Source organism: Lissotriton vulgaris, chromosome 4_1, assembly GCF_964263255.1.
Source record: "Lissotriton vulgaris chromosome 4_1, aLisVul1.2, whole genome shotgun sequence".
NCBI lineage: Eukaryota > Metazoa > Chordata > Amphibia > Caudata > Salamandridae > Lissotriton > Lissotriton vulgaris.
Window position 1 is genome coordinate 921,093,429 of NC_141691.1, and position 23,244 is coordinate 921,116,672.

Below are 23,244 nucleotides of genomic sequence, written 5' to 3' on the forward strand. Positions count from 1 at the left end.
CTTTTGTAATATTCACAAGGCACCACTGATGTTGGCCGTATATGCCCATAGGGCAGGGTGCATGGAATTTAAAAAGTACAACATGTATATTTAAGTATTTACATGTCCTGGCAGTAAAATAACCTTCAAATTGTTTTATACTGGAGCAAGGCTCCCGCTCTTGCAAGAAAATACTGGATTACACTATACCAAGTTATAGTGCTTAACATTCGTTTGGCAGCTCCTTAAAAAATGATTTACGGGCTGATTTTAATAGTAATTTAAAATACAGCTTAATGGTCAATTCTGATTTTATATTATTGTTTTAAAAAGTACAATTTTAGACAGTTGACATTTTTACCTAAGTCTAGTGGTGAGATGTAGAATGATTCCAGATAGTGGACAAATGGCATGGGTGTAGAGTGGTGTAGTTTTCCTTGAGCAGGATGGCACTCAAGACTTAATAGGTGACTCGAAGAGTCAGTTGGCTGACCTCCTGATTGAGCTAAACAAACATAGCAAGCACCAAAATACCCAACACTGAAACTGACCAGTGCCAACTAGACCTGCCCAGGACCCTGCTTCCTGAGTGAGTCCTACTTGATGCCCCCCTTGTCCTGGACTCTTAGCTGGTGTAGGAGTATACTCCTGTCACCAAACTACTTGATCTGGGACTTAAACATTTTTGCCAATTTTCTGCCAGGAGAATCATCCAATACTAGGACTTCTGTTGAAGTCACAGCTGTCAAATAGCTGGTTGACCTCATCTTGTGGATTTCCCCACTGAAGGAGATCTGAGTTCCAGAAAAGTTGCTAAATTGGAACACAGAAGGTTTAATCAGGACAGATACCTACCAGGAACTGGTCATTTAGTTTTTTTCATTTATTTGAATGAACTCAATTTTTCTAAATTAGTTGGTTTGGAATTTTTCTTGTTGTGTTTTCACTTTATAATTGTTTGAGTACTGCATAAACACTTTGCACTTTAGCCCCAAGTTAAACCTGGCTGCTCAGCGCCAAGCTACCAAAGGGTTAAAACCAGGTTTATTTATTGACTTTTGTGATTCATCCTGACCAGGATTGTGATTATAATTGGAGGTGGGTTCTCACCCCTCTCAACTAATACTCTGATTTCTTACATCTGGGTTCCTTCAGGTCTGCCCAAACACCTGAAAGTACCAAATTATTTTATAATTCCTTTGGTGTGCCTTCTGTGTTGGCAAGTCTGTGAACATCTTTCTCTAAAAGTGCTGTATTTTGAGACATTGCCTAAGTATGTGGAAAAATGTGCTACCTTTCTTACTATCCCTTGAGCATTCTGCCAAAGCAGCATGTCAGTTTATTGACATTCTAGAGTAGTAGACCCTAATCAATATTTTAATTTGTGTAAGGCTGATGTTTGTTTTGATCGCCTCTTCTTTTGTATACATTAAGGCCTTCTTAAAATTATAATAGACCAGAGTATCCATGTCTTTTTCCTACTTAGCTTTAAGTTTGCCATTATTCATCCATATTTTCTATGTCCATTACGTCAAGTAACAATCAATCCTGTAGTAGGAAGCTATAGGTGGATCTTCCTCTATTGTCATGTATTTACCTATAGCATGGAATATTTGGAGATGCCAAAAGAATTGTGCTGTATGAATTCCATATTCTTCATTAAGCTGAGAGAATCACTGCATGTTTCCCACATGTCTCACCATGGATGCTAATCAAGTCCCAGTTCTTAAATCCAGACTTCGTCCCCAAGGTAGAGTTTCTTCAGTAATTTTCCCTTTTCAGCCTGTGTCACTTTACCTTATCTTTAAAACAATATCCATTCGAGAGAGCAGGTGGACTGTTGGATGGGAATGTTCCCCACATGGCAGTACAGATGTGCTCCACTGCTCTTGTCCACCCAGCTGTAGGTTATCTGGTTTTTTTCTGCCTAACACACATGATATAAGATCCATGTCTGAGTCCTTTATAGCTAGACTCCCAGAGGTGAGTGCAAATCAGCTGAAGTATGCACCTTGCTCTGCCTGGGAGCCTGACTGGCCTGCTGAGAAAGGGGAAAGAGTGCCTGACACTACATGGAGATGACTGTCCCAGGAGAGGAACAATCTGGTGAAATGCATTGAAGCTCCGAGAGAACTTTTTATAGTTTAAATCAGTTTTATTTTTATTTTTTCTGTTTACACATACACCGACCTACAATCACTGATTTGTAGGACACCTTTGATGCTGTCCAAAGTTTAAAGTGAAAATTGTCATGAACCCAAACGGTCTCATCCTTCCCCAAAGCCTTTGATATCACCTATGCACAAAGTATCTGTCACGATCTGCTTTTAGAAGTCTATGGTCTGAATCATCTCATTTGACCTCCCACGTCTTTTCCGTAGTGTGGTGTTAAGAGGTTGGAGCAGTCAGCTGGCTGGTAACCTGAGGTTGAGAGGCGGAGCACCATCGGGTATTTAGGACATGAGAGCTCTTTAAATTCATGAGAAAGGAGGCTATATACGAACCCCATGTTTTTTCAACGTGGGCTTTAATTCCATCTAAGCTAGGTGAAAGTTTCTCCATAATCAGGATTTATCGTAGTCAGGAGGCACCCCGCTATCCCTTTGCGAACTGTAGATGCATCAGAGAGCACACTATTTGCCTTGACTCGGGCAGTGGGATGTGATTATCCACTCAGTATCCAGGGCTTAAATTTCAGTCCAAATCTTATTTTGTTCAACACCTCCCATAGGAAAGAACAGTGAACCCAGTCAGACGCCTTTTTGTGTCTATAAAAAGTAAAAACACTGGTGTCCTAGTGTGGGCAGCCCTGTCAAGAATGTACATTCTACACTTTATATTGTCACTGCACCCCCTCTTCACTATAAAGCAGGTATGATCCGATTCGACCAATCCCTGCTTACAGGGGCCCAGCATCCGGGTCAGTATGCCTGTGAAAATCTTAGCACCAATATTGTGGAGTGAGAAGGGCCATAGGAAGCACACAGTGGACAAATGTCTTTTAAAGTACATGAAATACCTATTTCAGGGTCTCTTCTTCAAATGTCATCCTCCATTTGGTTGAACATTACCTATACCCTCACTCAGTTTCTAAGTGATGTCTACTTATTATTAATTTTGAAATACCCAATTTGAAAGACCTGGGCCTTACTGCTCATCTTTAAAGCTTACTAGCCTTGAAAAAGTCCACTGTGACAAAACACGTGCCTTCTATTCTAGTTGTTGTACGTTTTGCTTTTGCAGCTGTTGTTTTATTGGTTTCAATAACTGCCACAAGAAACTTTACCCATCCCTTTGCTTTTAATATATTGAAATCTCTATCATATGTGTGACTGGTTTTCACCATCATATCAACGTCAATATTCCTGCCAATTTAAGTTGTGGAGGGTTAATATTTGAATGCATAAACAAATTTGTATAAATAAAAATAACTTTCTTTTGAATCATCATACTACCGGTTTCAAAGAATAATATTGATGGTGCTGACATTCCTTGATTTTGTGGTCCAGACAAACCCTGCTTATAGCAAAAAGAAAGCAGGGCCAGAAGAAATTTGATTACATCAACTGCATTGACTTCTATTCTGGCACCACCATCTTCAAAACCAGACGTCTCGTTTACAGAGTCCCCACAACCAGCTCACAACTTACCTTGCAGAAAACCTCAGCATCTCTGGTGGTTCTCGGCACACACACCGCCAAGACCCCACTGGACTACAAACTAAGACGTGTAAAAAAGAAAAAACATGACAGCCTTTTCCTTCGATACAGCCAGGGTCTTGAAGAACATCCCTGTTTTCATCAAGACTGCCCTAACACTGCTCTAGTTTAGGAAAGAGTTGAAGACTCACCTCTTTTAAGAACACTACATTACAATGCATTAACTGTCCACAACCCAGCTTCGTCTCCTAGTACTGATTGACTTTATGGTAATCTTTGACCATCTATAGCACTTTGGTGCATGTGATTCGAATTGTGCTATAGAAATAGAATATACATGCAAAGCATGCCGGCACCTAACCTTGGCAGGCGTTTGCTTACAAAAAATAAATAAAATGATACATAGCATCGGTGGCCATCTTGTAATGTTATTGTACACAGTCTACTATTTTTTTAAAGTTTGAGCATAGCTTTCACGTCTAGAACCAGTATGTTGGCTGTCTTTAAATGTACAAAAACCAGTCTGAGATGGTCAAAAACATTGCGCTGGACGGCTATCTTAGAATACTAAAGTGTATAGTGTATTACTATTGTATGGATTGAAGGTGAAAAAAATAATGCAGAATAGCTATCTTGTAATGGTAAAACGGATTGATAAATAACTTGTTTTGAACAGAAACCTTTTCTATTGAAGCTCATGCATAACAACCTTTAGTTTTCTGTGAGGGCAACATTGATTTTCTGAGTTAAGGTGCATGTGCTTGCTCTATCAGAAATGCTAAGAAACGGCAGAAGGCAACTGATAAACCACGACTTTTATGAACATAGGTTAATGTGCAAGTATTATTTCAGTGTTTTGAATAATAACTTATACTGGTTTTAAAGATGTTCCATTTTACTACGTTAAAAGGCAAAATACACACTGCCCACATTTTTCTCTTAGGATTTAAAAATCTTGCTCTAAAACACATCCAAGATCAACTGGAAGCACAATATAAACTGAAATGATTTATGTGGACAGAAAAATCATCAAGTAGGACATTTTTTTAAGCCTTTGAATAAAGGATAACTTGGTGGACACATTCTTTACAAGTATATATTCCGAACATGTTATCTGGGTGGAAATTCAAATTGTTTTACAATGCTACGATAAACGTAATTTAAAAGCATTACAATTATTTTGTTGAATTTATATAGAAAAATGTTTATTTAATTCAATTAAAGCCCAGTTCTTATTGACAAATTATGAATCTTCCAGGGTGGGAGGGACAAATGGGTGCTGTTTAACAACCTGGGGTCGATATAGGGCTTTACACCTAGGGCACATTCATGCACTCTGCGTGTCAATAAATGGAGTCGGTCGACTCTGTGTCCATCGTTGACGTCGAGGTCACCAGATTGACATTGCGGCATCTACTTAGACGCCGACCCTGCGCGCTGATGTCAGTTCTTTCTTTTTCCGTGCTAGCCTTGCTCACATCCGGAGAGAGTTACCCCTTTAGTCATTTTTTGACTACGTTTTTTCTCTAGTTTGGCCGAATACTTTTTTGAGTCTTCCGTCTCTTGTTGTATGAGGGATGTCCCATCAACAGACTGGGTTTAAGCCGTGCGAGGCCTGCAATCACCTGATGTCGGTTACGGACCCCCACCTCATGTGCCTTTGGTATCTGGAGTGCGACCATGACCCGAAGTCGTGCTCGGCCATGAATCCAAAGCCTTTGCGGGAGCGGTCCCAAAAGTTGTTGGAGGACCAGCAGTCATTTGAGGTCCCGGTCGAGAGGAAGGTCTTGGGCCCAGTCGCAGAGCCACTACCATCATTCATCATTCATCAACCAAGTCTTCTAGGTCTTCAGGTAAGTCTACGCACAAGAAGAAGGCAAAAAAGCAGCGTCGCTCTTCACCTTCTCCCCATTGGTCGGCCAGCATAATGCGGGACTGGAGCTTCGTCGCTCTCCAGCTCTATCTTCTGAGCTTGTTCCAGGGATTGCTCCGAGCTTCACTCATTTTCCCGGTGCCGGAGTGTCTCCTGCCCAGCTTTCTTTGAAGTGTGTCAGCATCTGTGGGTTGCCCAACTGTGCTGGGGTGCCTTCTGTCCCCGCAGACATGGTTGGGGACCCTGGGATTTCGGTGCCGACAACTTCAGCACCAGTGGACCCCGAAGATTCAGGCATAGATCCAGTGCGATGCAGATAGTCATGCCCCCGACCGGTGTCGACCCCAACCTCATCCCCGACTTGGACCCGGCGCCAGACCGACGTCAGTCAATGTCACAACTGGCACTGGAGGGCATGTTTCTGCCACTGTTCATCCCTGGTGTTCCTTTTAGGCCTGATTGGCGACCAGATGTGGGTCAGGAGGACAGGGAGGGGTATGTGAACCCTTTAGCTGACCAAAATGATGAGACAGACTGGCGAGAGGACCTGGGTGACGCCAGTGGTCTGGATACCTCCCCAGACCTTGGCATGCTTTCTCCCATACCGTACTTATGGAGGTGGGAGTGTTGTATGCAGTGGTGTTGCATAGGGCAGCTGAGGCCTTTGCCTGGAGCTTCCTACAGTGGCAGTCAGGACTAACCTCCTTAAAGAGGTGCTTCAACCGGCGGCAGCTTCTTATGAACTCCTTCAGCCTTTCAATGCAGCCCTCATGGATGTCCTTCTGGGCACTTGGTCCAAGCCCAGCACAGGGGCTCCTGTGGACAGGATGATTGCCCAACACCACCACCTGGCCGGGGCGACCCACCTTTCCTCTCCCAGCAAACTCCCCGAGAGCTTAGTGGTCCAAGACTATACCACTAAGGGCCCATTCCCTACTGCTCCCACAGATAGGGAGCCCAAGAAGCTGACCATCTTGGGAAGATATTTTCTTCCGCCAGCTTAGCGCTGTGCTCTGTGAACATTGCATGCCTCTTGGGCCATTATACCCATACAGTGTGGGATACAGTTGTGCAACTGCTGCCACAGTGCCCGTAGGGCAACTGTCACCCATACAGTGGCAGAGGGTAGAGACTCAGCCAAATTAAAAATCGGATGTGGGCTGGATATCGTACACTCACTGGTCAGAACAGTTTCCACCTCAGTAGCCCGGAGGCGCTACGCTTGGTGAGGACATCTGGTTTTTCTGGGGAGGTCTAATCCACCTTCCTGGACATGCCCTTTGATGGCCCTTGCCTTTTTGGTGATAAGACCGACTCAGCGCTCGAGCGCTTTAAGGATTCTATGTCTACGGCCAGCTCCTTGGGCTTTGAGGTGACCACTCACCCCACGCAGACTGTTCTTCTCCCCATTACTTGCTACAGAACGGGTGGCTCACCACATTCGGCCCAATCTAGCCACCGATTCACTCAAGCTGCCCAGCCTGTGCGTGGCCGCAGATGTGGGGCCCAGCGACCTCGCGAGTCTGGGGGCCAACGGGCAGGCCAGTCCACCAATAACCACCCTGCAGCAGTTTCAAATCCTCCTAGTTCAACCTTTCAGGGACACCAGTGTGCGGCAGGATTCGCCATCACTTCTCCCACAAGCACATCATCACATCGGACAGGTGGGTTTTGCAGATAGTCCGAAGGGGCTACTCCCTCCCCTTTGAGACTCCCTCACCTTTGAGACTACCGCTCCTTCCATGCCGTCATCCTTCCATTTCATGTCGGAGGATCACTTGCCTCTTCTCTGCCGTGAAGTTGCAGCTCTCTTGGCCAAGGGAGCTATCAAAATGGTCCCTCTGCCAAAAGTAGGTCGTGGTTGCTATTCCCACTACTTTCTGGTACCCAAGAAGGACAAAGGCATGCGTCCTATCTTAGACCTCAGGGCCCTCAAGTGCTTTCTCTGGAAGGAGAAGTTCAAGATGCTCAGGTTGGCTCAGTTTCTGTCTGCCCTCAACCCCGGAGACTGGATGGTAGCGTACTACTTGCAGGACGCATATTTCCATATCTCAGTCCTGCCAGCCCACAGGCATTACCTACAGTTCACAGTAGGCCACAAGCATTTTTAATTCACCATGCTCACCTTTTGCCTTACCAGCACCCTCGGATTTTCATAAAGTTGATGGCAGTAGTTGCAGCTCATTTACGCGGATCAAGGGTTCCAGTCTTCCCCTGTCTCGGTGACTGGTTGTTGAATGTGAGTTCACCCAGGCTGCCGTTGCCCACCTCCAGACTACGGCAAACCTCCTGCATTCTCTGGGGTTCACCACCAACGCGCCAAAGTCACACCTGACTCCCTCGCAGAAGCTCCTTTTCATCGGAGCAGCTCTGGATACGGCTCAGTTTCAGGCTTATCCTCCTGAACAGTGAGTCCGGGATATTTGGACAACGATACTGATGCTTCAGCCTATATTGCGGATTTGGGTGAGAATGACCTTGAGACGGCTGGGCCTCATGGCCTTCTGCATCCTGCTGGTGGATCATGCCAGCTGGCATATGCAGGCTCTCCAATGGGACCTGAAGTTCCAGTGGGCGCAGCATTGGGCAATCTTTCCGACTTCATCCAGATCTCGGAGGAGACTACACGTCCATTGCAATGGTGGTTAATGAACCAAGATTGAGTCAGCAGCAGATCCCTCTCCCTTCTCCAACCAGAGCTGGAAGTGGTGACCGATGCTTCACTCCTGTGATGGGGCGGCCACATAGGAGAGGCGGTGATCAGAGGACTCTGGTCTCCGGCAGAGTCCGGCCTCCACATCAACCTTGCACTGAAGGCATTCCTTCCCTCTATCAAAGTAGGAGTAGTGCGGGTGTTCACAGAAAACACCACCATCCTGCGGTACTGCAACACAGCGGGCGGGGTGGGGTCGTGGACCCTACGTCAAGAGGCTCTTTGCCTTTGGACCTGGCTGAAACATCAGGGCCTTTCCTTGGGGGTTCAACACCTGACAGGTTCTCTGAATGCCAGGGCAGATGATCTCAGCCATCAGTGTATGATGGATCATGAATGAAATCTTCACTCGGAGGTGGTGCAAGGTCTCTTCAGCAAAAAATGTTTATCTCCTTTCTACCCCCCTTTCGGAGGTACCCCTTTCTTTAGCCCAGCAGGGCTCTGCCCTTTCGGCCATATCTGCCTTTCTTCGCCTTCCTGATCAGCCTTCTCTTTTCAAGTCCCCTATTGTAAATCGATTTCTAAAGCGCACTACTCATCTCTTTCCTCCTTTTCCTTTCATAATGCCCTAGTGGGACTTGAATCTTGTCTTGATGTACCTTATTGGTGCTCCCTTTTGAGCCTCTTCATAACTGCCCTATCAGACTCCCTACTCTGAAGACTGCCTTCCTTGCACCATCACTTCTGCTTGCAGAGTGAGTGAGCTAGCTTCAAGCTCTGTCCTCAAAACCTACTTTTGTTGCTGTTTATTCGGACAAAGTAGTCCTTCGCACGAGGCCCTCTTTTCTTCCAAAAGTGGTTACCTCTTTCATATAGAACAGACCATCACTTTGCCCACCTTCTTCCCACCTCCATGCCCGTCCAAGGAGGAGGAGAGACTCCACCGTCTGGCCCCAAAACATGCGAGGTCTTTCTTTTCAGACCACACAAAAGATTTCCGGGTGGACTATCAACTCTTTGCAGGCTATGTGGGTGCCAAGAAAGGTTGGGCTCCGCAAAAACGCACCATCCCTCGATGGGTTGTCCTATGTATTAAAATCTGCCATTCAATAGTGAAAAAGGAAGCTTCAGTGGGACTGCGTGCACACCAACAGGGTTATGGCAGCTACTACTGCCTTGGGATGTGGAGTTCCGTTCATTGACATCTGTCAAGCGGCCACGTGGGCATCCCTGCACACGTTCACTAAACATTATTGCCTCGATAGCCATTACCGGAGAGACAGCTATATTGGCCATTCTGGTCTCCAAGATTTTCCTGTGTGAACCTAGTTTGCAGACCTACCTCCAGGGTTGGCATTGCTGGGGTATCTATTCTAAGGGAAGGAATCTATAACTAACAGTCTCTTTCAGATGAACAAGTTACTTACCTTCGGTAACGATGCATCTGTAAGAGACCTATGTTAGTTATAGGTTCCTTACCACCCAACCAATCCTCCCTGTTCTGCAAACTGACTTCTAGGTATAGGGACTCCCTTCCAGGGCCCTAGTTATGTGCACCAGTGGTCAGTTTTCTGCATGGCTCTGCGCTTCTGGCATGGAGAGTCGTGTTAGAGCTGATGTCTGCGCACAAGGGCAGCATCTAAGTAGCCACCAAAATGTCAGCCCGTCAACCACGACACCAACGACGGACGCGGAGTCAACCAACCTCACCTACTGACACGCAGGGGTACTGCTAAAAAAGAATTCTCCAGATCCAGTCTGATGCCTGGGGGTAATTCCAAGGTAAGGAATCTATATCGAACATATGTCTCTTACAGATACATCATTAACGAAGGTAAGTAACTTGTTCTAAACAGTTGCAGAGGGATTTTGTAGTAGCCAGAATGGTTTGGTTGTGTTTTTTCAATTGTTTGTCCTGGAATAGTCAAAATAAATAGGATATTTTCAGTATCCGTCATTGTTGCACCCATTTGTATGATGGACAAATAATATTGATTTTATTTTTTTTCTTGGAAGGAGCAGTCTTTTAAAACATCAACAGCTCTTCATGAAAGTGGATTTGCATTTCAAGACAAAGTTAACGAATCCAATCAAGAGCTTCCAGGTATGTAAAGTGTGAAGAAAATTAAATACTTGCAAATTAAGTAAGTTGTATGACATCCTATAGATTGCTTTGCGCACTTTTTTATACATGTTTGTATTTAAGATTTACCCAAAATGTTTGTCCATTATAAATACAGGTTCTCAATGCCTCATTTCTGAACACCATCTCTCTCTCCCTGGTATGCCTGTTGACCCCACATAGCCTTCTGGCTTTGTTACCTTCTACTATTGATCCATCTCTGTCTTTTATGTCTGCCCATTTGGAGCTGCCAGAAGACCTCTTGGCCACTGCGGGCTACCTCTGTGACTCTACCAGAGCTCTCATCCGTAACCCTGGCACTATTGCTGGCACTGGGTTCCACATCACCAACCCTGGAGTCTTCTCCTTGTGCTCTTCTTAGACAGTCCAACTGTTCTCAGAAAAGTGAGGTCAGCTCATGCTTTGAGAATGATCCTCGATGCCAGTCTCTCCACGTGCTCAAAGATTTCCCTGTGTGGAGGCTCTATTCTCTTGACATTCTGTCACCATCCCGATCACCACCATGGTTCATCGCACTCAGGCTAATGATTCTGAGGTGAACAATCGACTCTCCTCACCCTGCACGGGTGATGGTCTTTATATTGCTCTGAAGAATCCCACATTACTGGTCACCTACTTCAAACTTGAATGAAAGTGTCCAGGCTCACCCATTGAGGAAGTTGACAAATTTAGACTGACTTAAAAAGGAGGTTTGAGCACCTCAGCAATGTGTCCAAAGCTAAATTGTGGACTGAATCAGTGCATGCTCCTCTGAGCCTGTGCTTCCTTTTGAAGAGCCCACCTATGGAAGTGGTACTCACAGTTTGGAACATATGCTTTTTAGCACCTGAAGTGAATGGCCAAGTTGCTGAGTGTCTCACAGGCCATGACTTTGAGACCCCCAGCTTCCTCTCAGCCCACCCTGCACCTCTCTTTTCCTTTCCATCCACCCTTCCTGGTTGTGTCCAAGTGCATTGATGCCAGTGGGAAAAGGGTCTTATCCTCAGGGAGCTTGTCGCCATACTTCTCTATTTCTACTTGTGTGTTGGAACACTACTCCCATGCCGCAAGTGCAATGCCACATCTGGTGACAAACGACCTACCCAAATTTTTTGTGGGTGTTTAAATATGGTCATAATGCGGCCAATCAATCATAGAGGACCCTGGTTGGATGCAGCCGACTTCATAGTCAGGTCCCTAGCCACAGGCATCTGTATTAGGCAGCACACCTAGAAGCTTTGTCCCCCTTTTCCAGTGGCTACAAATGAATCCCATTGATGTGCTGTTTCAAAGAGGACCTTTTAGTGATATTGCGCATTCACTTTAATCTTAGCCAAAACATGATGCGCTCACACTTACTTGATCTTGACTTGCTTATGCTTAAATTTCATCATCATTTCTGGGTGCTCTGGGGCTAGACAGCCATTTCAGGAACTTGTCTCTTATTCAAGTTCTGTTGGCCTTAGAGTGAGATGATTAGACAGTGTCACTAAACTTACTGTGCGTAAATTAAAGTTTCATTCCTGCAGTCCCAAAGGAGTTATCTTTGATTTGTAGTGAGGTAAGCTCACTATCCATTGTTGTTGTTCTCTTCACCTTCTCTGGGCTCGATGAAGGTCTTGTCAGTGGTGTGGCATGTCTACATAGGTGCAGTATACAAGTATTCATGTGCCTCAGAGGCTGACTGTTTAAAGCAGGCTCATCCCAGTTGCTGTTAAATTATCTTCAGAGTACAATTTCTATGCTCTAGTGGTTTTCTGTCAGCTCCCACAAGTCCAATTAGCGTTTGCCTTTCATTTGTGGTGTTCTAGGTGCAATTGCTTTAAGGGTCTATCCTCCTAGTACTGTGTCCAAGACATTCAAGTTGAAATCTCATTGTTACTGCTAGGAACATTCCTTCCAGCACTGATGGTTCTGTGGTGGCTGGGCCTCCTGGTCTCTTGTATTCATCTGCTCTGGCATTCACGATGGCCCATGAGGACTTAAGTGATTCTGCTACTTTCAGTAGCTTCAGTACTAGGGGAAACCTTTTGGACAGAATTCAGATCTCTCTGGAGGCATCCCAGGACCTGCAGTGTAGGATGCTGCAGGACCATTTGACCTGTGGAAACCCCTTCTTCCCTTCACTTGTGGTTGTCATTGTGTGATTATTACTACCTCAGGTGGGGCTGGAGGTCACCCTTACTGCAAGGGGATTACATTAATTGGTTACCCAGAACAAAAGAACTATGTCTACCTGTTCAAATTGGTAGCAATTTGGTTGGCAATGAAAGCTTTCATGCCATCACAGCTGCTATGTGAAATGCCAGCCAGCAGAGCTGCATGGGCTCAAGTTCACTGTCTGGAAGCACTGAGTTTGAGGTGCTTAGTCATGAATGAGATGTTTGTGGGGGATGGCATCTCTCTTCGGTTGTGGGTTCATTGATCTTCACCCAGCAAGGGGGCCTCATTTAGACCTGTTAACAGTGTAGCGGAAGTATCAGTTTCAGTTTTCATTGCAAGGTAAACTAATGGGCATGTTCCACATGAAGTGAGATTACAATGTATAATATGCATTTTCATGCCTTCTCTGTATTCCTCGTTTTCTAAGGGAAGTGAGCTAGATACCTGCACTGCTGATCCTGGTTCACTTCAGATAAGGGTGAGGAGGGTTTGGTACTAACAAATGCTGAATCTGTCTGTGGTGCTCTGTTTTCTGCTCAGTGAGGATATCCAGGCCCAGCTCGGTGGCAAGAGGCTACACCCCAAACTTCTCATTCGATACCTTCATGCATAGAGATCAGTGGGCAACTTGAGTGCTTCTGGTTTACTTTTTGAGGTTGTAGGCTTGAGTACTGCTGCATGCAGCCCCTGCCGCAACACAGTTTACTCCAGCTGTTGGTCATGTTTTGTGTCTAGGTCTGGTGAAGAGACTGTCTATGCTTAAGGCTCAGCTGTCTGATGTTTTCCAGTATGCACTTTATTTAGCCCAGTAAAGCATTGCTCTGGGCATGTTTGAACAATTACCTGAGGGTCTTATTCTGTTTTCTGTGTTTGCCTGACCAGTTCTTATTGTGTAAATCACTTGTGATAATGTGGTGTTCAAAAGGATTAACCCATTTGTTTCCCCTTTCTTTGTTCAGAATACTGCTGTTGGATTTGAAATTGGTTATAACTTTTTTCATGAGAGTACTCTTTCAGCCCATGTACATCTGCTTTTTCTAGCTCCTAATGAATGAAAGGTGGCTTGGTATTGCACAAAGAAGAAACCTCATTGAGAGATCTTAGCTCTAGCATTGCCTAACTAGAAGGAAAGGATGCCAGGGGAGTGAGGAGGTAGACATGGTCCTAAGGGCTTTGCTGAGAGGAAAGTCTGTGGAGATGCAGCAAATTCTAGAAGGAAGATAGTTCCATAGTTTGAAAACCAGAATGAAAAGTGTGGCCTCTGAGGCACGCTTGGCATATCTTAAGAATTGCAAGCTTAAGTAGGCTCTGGGAACATAGATTGCAGACTGGAATACAGCAGTGAAAACATTTCTAATAAAAAAGGGTCCCTTGTTGTGATAAACTCAGTCTGGCACAGGGCCTATTATGAGATGTGCTTCTGGATGGGTACCCAGTCGAGGAACGCCATGTGAACGGAAATTACAAGGGAATCTCAGACCAAGACCTGCAGCCATGTTTAGGATAACATGTAACTGATGGATCAGCAAAGGAGGTAGAAGAAAGTAGATGCAATTACAGTAGTCTAGACTTGAAGATAGTCACAAGGACAGCCTCCCAAGAAGAAGACAAGAATTGTGCTGGAAGCTTTTAAGAAAGAGTAACGATTGATGTGAATTTTGCAATTAGAGTACTGAAGGAAAGTCTAAAGTAATGCCCAGGTTGCTTGTATGAGTCAAGCAGGGTATGTACGGGGGGGTTTACCCAAACATAGTCACTGGGACCTGGGTGCAATAAGTACTGAGTGGAAGGGGTCCCAGTGTCTGTGTAAATTAATGTTGTGCATTCAAAACAAATAATAAGCAACACTAATTAGGTCCACATTGTTTTAATCACAACGAGACTAAGTATATCAAATATACACAAGAGTAAATCAAGAAGTACAATTGGTTGTACGGTGCCCCAGGGTGGGAGGGAAAGGAAGTGGTGAGTGATCAGGTGAGGATAAGGTAGGTAAGTGACAGTAAAATCAATGAATCAAGAGGACTGTATTTGTGAGTCATATACAGTAAGGATGACATATAGTTCATGAGAATTGGTTCAGGAGATCATACTTCACATTAAACAGTAAATGAAGTTAGTAATGCCGTGAAGTTGATGGACCAATGGGCGGTTGTCGACGTTTCGACCCTCTAAGTAGTGCAGGGTTGTTCGTGCCCTTGCTGTGGGGTCTTCATCAGGACTGGAAAGAGGGGCAGGCAACCTATTTGAATGTATAGAATGCAGAAATTGAGTTTTACGGTGGTGGAATTACTCTCATGGTAACCAGTTGGCGCACACTTAAGAAGGCAAGGCAATTAATCTGAAATTTGTCCTTTAGTGCTTATTAAATTATTAGAGACTTGGGAATTACCTCATGGTGAACTAATCGACATGCACTTAGATATAGACAGAATGGATCGAAGAATAAGATTAATTAGGTGGGAGGAACTCAAAGATGATGTTCTGAGGGACAAAAGGCGGTCACATTGGTGTACCAGAGCGCGTAGAGCTGGAAGCCAGCCCGGGGATGGCATCATGTGAAACACTAGTACGTGAAATCCAAAAAGGTACCTGAATATGTCATACAATATGTTGAGGTCTTAAGTCATCAGACACTTGGATCAAATCCAGATGATGGTAACTAAGGATAGAACAAGTGAATCGTGGGTTTTAGTTGACAATGTGTGGGCGTTGAATACCAACACAATGGAGGTAAATTAACAATGGACTTACCCCACGGTAATTATCGATGTCTGCACGTGGTGGCAGCAGATTGTAAATCAAGTGACTCTGGAGACTGGGGGCATAAGGGTGGAAAGAGCGCGATCAATACAAGTCTAGCAACTTAAGGTTACGACATGCTACTCAACAGGAAAACCGGTTGTTGGCTTACCCGGTGCTTGAAAATGCGTCGGGGACCGGCCATTAAGCAGAGGTCCGGGAGTCCTGAAAGCAAAATCGGAAGGACATTACTCTTCTGGACTGCAAAATCGGGAGGACAATACTAGTCTGTCCGCAAAATGTGTGAGAGACTGCACACAGAACGTGCACACTAACTTACTTGCGAGCTGCAGAATCAATCATGCAACAGACGCCGCTCAGGTTCGGAATGGCGAACCGTTGTTCCTGTTTGCGCTATCACCATGGCGATAGTACCACGTGATGCCTGCATGCCTGCCGGACATAGAAAAAAGACTATGCAGGGACGCGGTCAGGCGGGGCAAAACCGGGACAAATTCGAAAACTGAAAATTTAAAAGGGATTTATTTCCAATTGGAAAAATCGTGATAGATGGAATGATTGATTAAGAAAAATAAGGACAAAATCGGGGGCCATGGAATTAGGGCTCGACTGATGGCAGGCATTGCTGTTGATATACATACGATATACTACATCACATTTAAACTGGCACATGTCAATATGAAGGTATAAAGTAACCACATACACTTATGTAGATCAAGGACAGAAATATGCCCGGTCAGAGTTAATATTAAAACCGAACAATGATTGGCAGAGTATGAGGATGGTGTACCTCCATCAGTGGGGTAAAGACCATTTCTTAACAGCTAACAACACTATTACCAATGACGCACCTCTCACATGAGGGTGTAGGCCAGTACATTTTCAAGATGAGGTTTGTAGAAAGATACATGAAAATCTATGTTACCATGGCCTGAAATTACGTAAGCGTTGCTAATTGTGAAAAAGAGCTGTCATGCTCATTCAGACCTGTCTCGATTGAATCTAAGAAATATATCCATTTCAGTTCCCGTGTGTTGAGGATGCCTGTGATGTTCCCACCCTGTGGTCCCAAAGTGGCTTTCTCTATTACCACCCATCTGAGGTTGTCCGGGGAATGGCCGGCAGCCTCAAAATGGTCTACTAAGGGAGCACCTGATACATGGCATCTGATCCTACTCATATGCTGGAGAATCCTTGATTTTATTTTCTGCTGTGTTTGACCAATGTAGATTTTGTCGCATGGGCAGGTTATGGCATAGATTACATTTGATGAGTTACAGTTGCTATGTGTCTTGAGCTTGATTTTGTGTCGGGAGTATTGAGATTCCTTGGTCTGAATGGTAGTGTCGCAGGCTTTGCAGTGGCCGCACCTGGTGTGTCCAACCACAGGGGGTAAATCCCACAAGGAAGTGATAGTCTGCTCTTCTGGTGTTGGAAGTAGAGACCCTACTACAAAGTTCTGGATACTTTTAGCTTTCTTGAAGGCATGTAGAGGAGTTTGTGACTGATTGATGTCGTCCGAAATGAGCTGCCAGTGCTGATTGATTACACGCTTGATCTTATTGCTTTTTGTGTTATACGTAGTAACACAGAAAATTCTATCATTGGGTTGGTCACTTTTGTCTTTGACTGCGAGTAGTTCTTCTCTGGGGTAGTACCAGGCACGTTTGCGTGATTTCTTAACCAGGCGTCTGGGGTAACCACGTTGGAGTAATTGGTTAGCGAGATCTTCTGATTGTGTGAAGTAATTGTCTCTGCTGGAACAATTTCTGCGGATCCGTAAGAATTGTCCGAAGGGCAAGTTGTCACGGAGTGCCCTCGGGTGATGGCCAGTGTATTGCAGTAATGAATTTCTCTCTGCCGGCTTACGGTACAGTGTGGTGTGCAGTCTTCCTGATTCCTCATAGATTGTAATATCTAGGAAATTAATGCATTGTTGTCCGATTGTATAGTAAATTTCAGGGATGTAGACTGATGATTTAGCCATGTGAAGAAGGTGGATAATCCCTCTTGGTTGCCATTCCAGATTAGCAGAATATCATCTATGTATCGCACCCAGAGACCCAACTGGTCTCTGAATGGATTCACATGATTGAGAACAGTATCTTCTTCGAAGGCCGCCATGTAGAGTATTGCCACATCTGGGGCAAAGGGGGCCCCCATGGCTACTCCTGAGGTTTGGAGATAGAATTTGTTCTTGAACAAGAAGAAATTCTTAGTCATCGCGATTCTTAACAATGCCACAATAAATTCAGATGGTACTTTTACCGGAGCTGGTCGTTGTTGTAAGTACCGTGATATAACATTGAGCGCTTCTTGTTGTGGGATACATGTGTATAATGACACCACATCACATGTTGCTAGTCTTTGAAGATAGACGTCAAACGGTTGATTTTCGACGATATTGATCGTGTGCATAGTGTCTCTGAGGTAAGATCGGGTAGACTCAGCCAAAGGTTTCAAAAAGAAATCAATGTACTTTCCAAGAGGCTCAAGAATGGACCCGCACCCAGACACTATGGGGCGGCCAGAGGGAGTATCCATACTTTTATGTATCTTCGGTAGGGTGTAGATTGTAGCCAATCTTGGATGTTTTTGATTGAGGTATTGAAACTCATTGTCCGTCAGGAAGCCCTGGTCAAGACCAGCTTGGGTTAACTCAAAAAAGTCGAAAATCAACCGTTTGACGTCCATCTTCAAAGACTAGCAACATGTGATGTGGTGTCATTATACACATGTATCCCACAACAAGAAGCGCTCAATGTTATATCACGGTGCTTACAACAACGACCAGCTCCGGTATAAGTACCATCTGAATTTATTGTGGCATTGTTAAGAATCGCGATGACGAAGAATTTCTTCTTGTTCAAGGACAAATTCTATCTCCAAACCTCAGGAGTAGCCATGGGGGCCCCTTCTGCCCCAGATGTGGCAATACTCTACATGGCGGCCTTCGAAGAAGATACTGTTCTCAATCATGTGAATCCATTCAGAGACCAGTTGGGTCTCTGGGTGCGATACATAGATGATATTCTGCTAATCTGGAATGGCAACCAAGAGGGATTATCCACCTTCTTCACATGGCTAAATCATCAGTCTACATCCCTGAAATTTACTATACAATCGGACAACCATGCCATTAATTTCCTAGATATTACCATCTATGAGGAATCAGGAAGACTGCACACCACACTGTACCGTAAGCCGGCAGAGAGAAATTCATTACCGCAATACACTAGCCATCACCCGAGGGCACTCCGTGACAACTTGAACTTCGGACAATTCTTACAGATCCGCAGAAATTGTTCCAGCAGAGACAATTACTTCACACAATCAGAAGATCTCGCTAACCGATTACTCCAACACGGTTACCCCAGACGCCTGGTAAGGAAATCACGCAAACGTGCATGGTACTACCCCAGAGAAGAACTACTCGCAGTCAAAGACAAAAGTGACCAACCCAATGATAGAATTGTCTGTGTTACTACGTATAACATAAAAAGCAATAAGATCAAGCGTGTAATCAATCAGCACTGGCAGCTCATTTCGGACGACATCAATCAGTCACAAACTCCTCTACATGCTTTCAAGACAGCTAAAAGTATCCAGAACTTCGTAGTACGGTCTCTACTTCCAACACCAGAAGAGCAGACTATCACTTCCTTGTGGGATTTACCCCCTGTGGTTGGACACACCAGGTGCGGCCACTGCAAAGCCTGCGACACTACCATTCAGACCAAGGAATTTCAATACTCCCGACAAAAAATCAAGCTCAAGACACACAGCAACTGTAACTCATCAAATGTAATCTATGCCATAACCTGCCCATGCGACAAAATCTACATTGGTCAAACACAGCAGAAAATAAAATCAAGGATTCTCCAGCATATGAGTAGGATCAGATGCCATGTATCCGGTGCTCCCTTAGTAGACCATTTTGAGGCTGCGGGCCATTCCCAGGACAACCTCAGATGGGTGGTAATAGAGAAAGCCACTTTGGGACCACGGGGTGGGAACATCACATGCATCCTCAACACACGGGAACTGCAATGGATATATTTCTTAGATTCAATCGAGACCGGTCTGAATGAGCATGACAGCTCTTTTTCACAATTAGCAACGCTTACGTAATTTCAGGCCATGGTAACATAGATTTTCATGTATCTTTCTACAAACCTTATCTTGAAAATGTACTGGCCTACACATCATGTGAGAGGTGTGTCATTGGTAATAGTGTTGTTAGCTGTTAAGAAATGGTCTTTACCCCACTGATGGAGGTACACCATCCTCATACTCTGCCAATCATTGTTCGCTTTTAATATTAACTCTGACCGGGCATATTTCTGTCCTTGATCTACATAAGTGTATGTGGTTACTTTATACCTTCATATTGACATGTGCTAGTTTAAATGTGATGTAGTATATCGTATGTATATCAACAGCAATGGCTGCCATCAGTCGAGTCCTAATTCCATGGCCCCCGATTTTGTCCTTATTTTTCTTAATCAATCATTCCATCTATCACAATTTTTCCAATTGGAAATAAATCCCTTTTAAATTTTCAGTTTTCGAATTTGTCCCGGTTTTGCCCCGCCTGACCGCGTCCCTGCATAGTCTTTTTTCTATGTCCGGCAGGCATGCAGGCATCACGTGGTACTATCGCCATGGTGATAGCACAAACAGGAACAACGGTTCGCCATTCGGAACCCGAGCGGCGTCCGTTGCATGATTGATTCTGCAGCTCGCAAGTAAGTTAGTGTGCACGTTCTGTGTGCGGTCTCTCCCACATTTTGCGGACAGACTAGTATTGTCCTCCCGATTTTGCAGTCCAGAAGAGTAATGTCCTTCCGATTTTGCTTTCAGGACTCCCGGACCTCTGATTAATGGCCGGTCCTCGACGCATTTTCAAGCACCGGGTAAGCCAACAACTGGTTTTCCTGTTGAGTAGCATGTCGTAACCTTAAGTTGCTAGACTTGTATTGATCGCGCTCTTTCCACCCTTATGCCCTCAGTCTCCAGAGTCACTTGATTTACAATCTGCTGCCACCACGTGCAGACATCAATAATTACCGTGGGGTAAGTCCATTGTTAATTTACCTCCATTGTGTTGGTATTCAACGCCCACACATTGTCAACTGTGACCCACTAAAACCACGATTCACTTGTTCTATCCTTAGTTACCATCATCTGGATTTGATCCAAGTGTCTGATGACTTAAGACCTCAACATATTGTATGACATATTCAGGTACCTTTTTGGATTTCACGTACTAGTGTTTCACATGATGCCATCCCCGGGCTGGCTTTCAGCTCTACACGCTCTGGTACACCAATGTGACCGCCTTTTGTCCCTCAGAACATAATCTTTGAGTTCCTCCCACCTAATTAATCTTATTCTTCGATCCATTCTGTCTATATCTAAGTGCATGTCGATTAGTTCACCACGAGGTAATTCCCAAGTCTCTAATTAATTTAATAAGCACTAAAGGACAAATTTTAGATTAATTGCCTTGCCTTCTTAAGTGTGCGCCAACTGGTTACCATGAGAGTAATTCCACCACCGTAAAACTCAATTTCTGCATTCTATACATTCAAATAGGTTGCATGCCCCTCTTTCCAGTCCTGATGAAGACCCCACAGCAAGGGCACGAACAACCTTGCACTACTTAGAGGGTCGAAACGTCGACAACCGCCCATTGGTCCATCAACTTCACGCCATTACTAATTTCATTTACTGTTTAATGTGAAGTATGATCTCCTGAACCAATTTTCATGAACTATATGTCTTCCTTACTGTATATGACTCACGAATACAGTCCTCTTGATTCATTGATTTTACTGTCACTTACGTTACCTCACTACCTTATCCTCACCTGATCACTCACCACTTCCTTTCCCTCCCACCCTGGGGCACCGTACAACCAATTGTACTTATTGATTTACTCTTGTGTATATTTGATATACTTAGTCTCGTTGTGATTAAAACAATGTGGACCTAATTAGTGTTGCTTATTATTTGTTTTGAATGCACAACATTAATTTACACAGACACTGGGACCCCTTCCTCTCTGTATGAGTCAAGCAGCAGCATAGGGCCTATGCAAGTGGGCCACCATGAGATTTCCAGGGCAGATGGAGAGGTATTGACAAACATTAGGATTTCCATTTTCTAGGACATCAGCTTCAGTTGGTGTCATCTCATTCAGGTGCGAACTACAGAGTGAAAGTTGCTTTATTCATGTAGAGTTCTGTTTACAGCAAAAGGGTGAAAACAGAAATTCATTTGGATGAGCTGTGTAAAAGAGCTAAAGGCTGAAAGGGTTGGGCCTAAGGCCGATCCCTGATGGACTCTGTTTCGGACTGATCTTCCCAGGGAGAAAGAGACAGAGCCTGATAATGGCCAGAGAGAAAAGCGAAGTGCCATTGGAGTGTATTGTCCCTCACCCCAGCCTCTTCAAGATGAGAGACTAGAAGGGGGTGGGAGACTGTGTTAAATGCAACAGAGAGGTCGAGGAGAACCAGAGAAACTTGATCTCTCCTAGCCTGGCAGCAGAGGATGTCTTCAAGTGCTTCTAGAGGACACATTCAGTGCCATGACAAGGCCTCACAAGGTCTTGGGCAGAGAGAAGGAGGGTATGTTCCAGAAAAAATATATATGTGGTGTTGCCAGTGAATTTGGTGTCCTTAGCTAGTAAAGGGACAAGTAATATAAAGAGATTGTTTGCAAGAAATTTGAGACAATAGTATGTTTACACATGGGAGGATGAGTTCCTGATCTCAAAGATTGGTTACATATGTCAGCACTGTTTGGAACAGCTTAGCCTAGAAACGTTTCAGGCTTTGAGACTACAGAGGATGAGATGTTGGTAAGCACAGAATCTGTAATACAGGGTATGAAAGAGAAGAGAATCCCTCAGCACAACAGCAGGAGACACCGCCAGTGGTAGGAAAGGAGTTCTAGAGCGTTGTCAATTTGTCATCTAAAGACTGTGAGGCGATTATTTATGCAATGAGACACTTGGGGTTGACTAACTCCGAAATTATTTAAAAAGTTTCTTTGGTGGCATTTTTTTGCAGAAGAGATTTGGTGAGCAAATAAAGTGAAGAAAGTTATCTGAATAGCGGCTTTGTAGGCTCTTCTGGCCTGGAGATAATATAGTTTAAAGAGCTGGTTGTTTGCTTGCCTCTTTTGATTGCATTTTTTGCAAGCTTTTTTAAGGGCCATGAGCCGGTGATTGAACCAGGATTCTTCAGCTCTGGTCATATTAGGTTGAAATTGGGTAATGGTGCAATGCCGTCTACGGCATTACAATTCCAGTCATTAAACTGTTTAATGGCACAATGAAGATGAAGGGAAACCATGGTAGGGTTCTTCAGAGTTGCAGTAAGATTGGATGAAGTGACCTTCTTCCATTTCCTGCGAAGTGTGTGGTTGATCTGACATAGGGGTTTGTAGTGCTAAAAATCGAAGCTAAGATATGATCAGTGCATACATAGGGATAGCTTAGCCAAAATATACTATGCTCAGGGTGGCAAATAGGAGGTATATTGTGTTGCAATGTGCAGGAGTGGTAGTTCATTGAGTTAGACTGATAGCGGTGCAAGTTCCGATATGATTGTTAAATCAGTTTGTGGGCAAGATTGGCCGGGATATTGAAGTCACCTCAGAGAAAGAAAACGAAGCAGTTTAAGACTAAAAGGAGGACAAAGTTCACTTACTTTGCCCTGACATTTTCTATAGACCCCAGGGGCAGTAAAGGAGTCAAAAAGTGATGCAGCATAGTTGAAATTGGGCAGCCATAATTTCAATTTAATCAAACAGAGGCAAGTGACAAGACTGTCTTCTCACTGTTTTCACCTTGGTTTGGCTGATAAATGAACCGAGATCGTAAGTTCAGACTGTTCTTTCTTTTCCTTCCTGAACAAGCTGGTGCCTCAAACGTGGGCCTCCTTTCTTTCTAAGGTGGTTTGGCCATTTAGTTTGGTCAATCAATTACCCTCCCCAGTGTATTTCCTCCTCCAACATCCTACTA

General features: G+C 44.4%; 1 protein-coding gene across 1 annotated transcript in view; it reads left to right on the forward strand.

Annotated features, from left to right (window-relative positions):
* The window catches only part of SYCP2L (synaptonemal complex protein 2 like), a 1,791,741-nt gene that overhangs the window by 1,315,902 nt on the left and 452,595 nt on the right, over positions 1-23,244 (forward strand). The window contains exon 32 of the mRNA XM_086966882.1: positions 10,181-10,268. Within this exon, the coding sequence (XP_086823008.1) occupies positions 10,181-10,268 (88 nt within the window). The remainder of the gene's footprint in view (positions 1-10,180; positions 10,269-23,244) is intronic.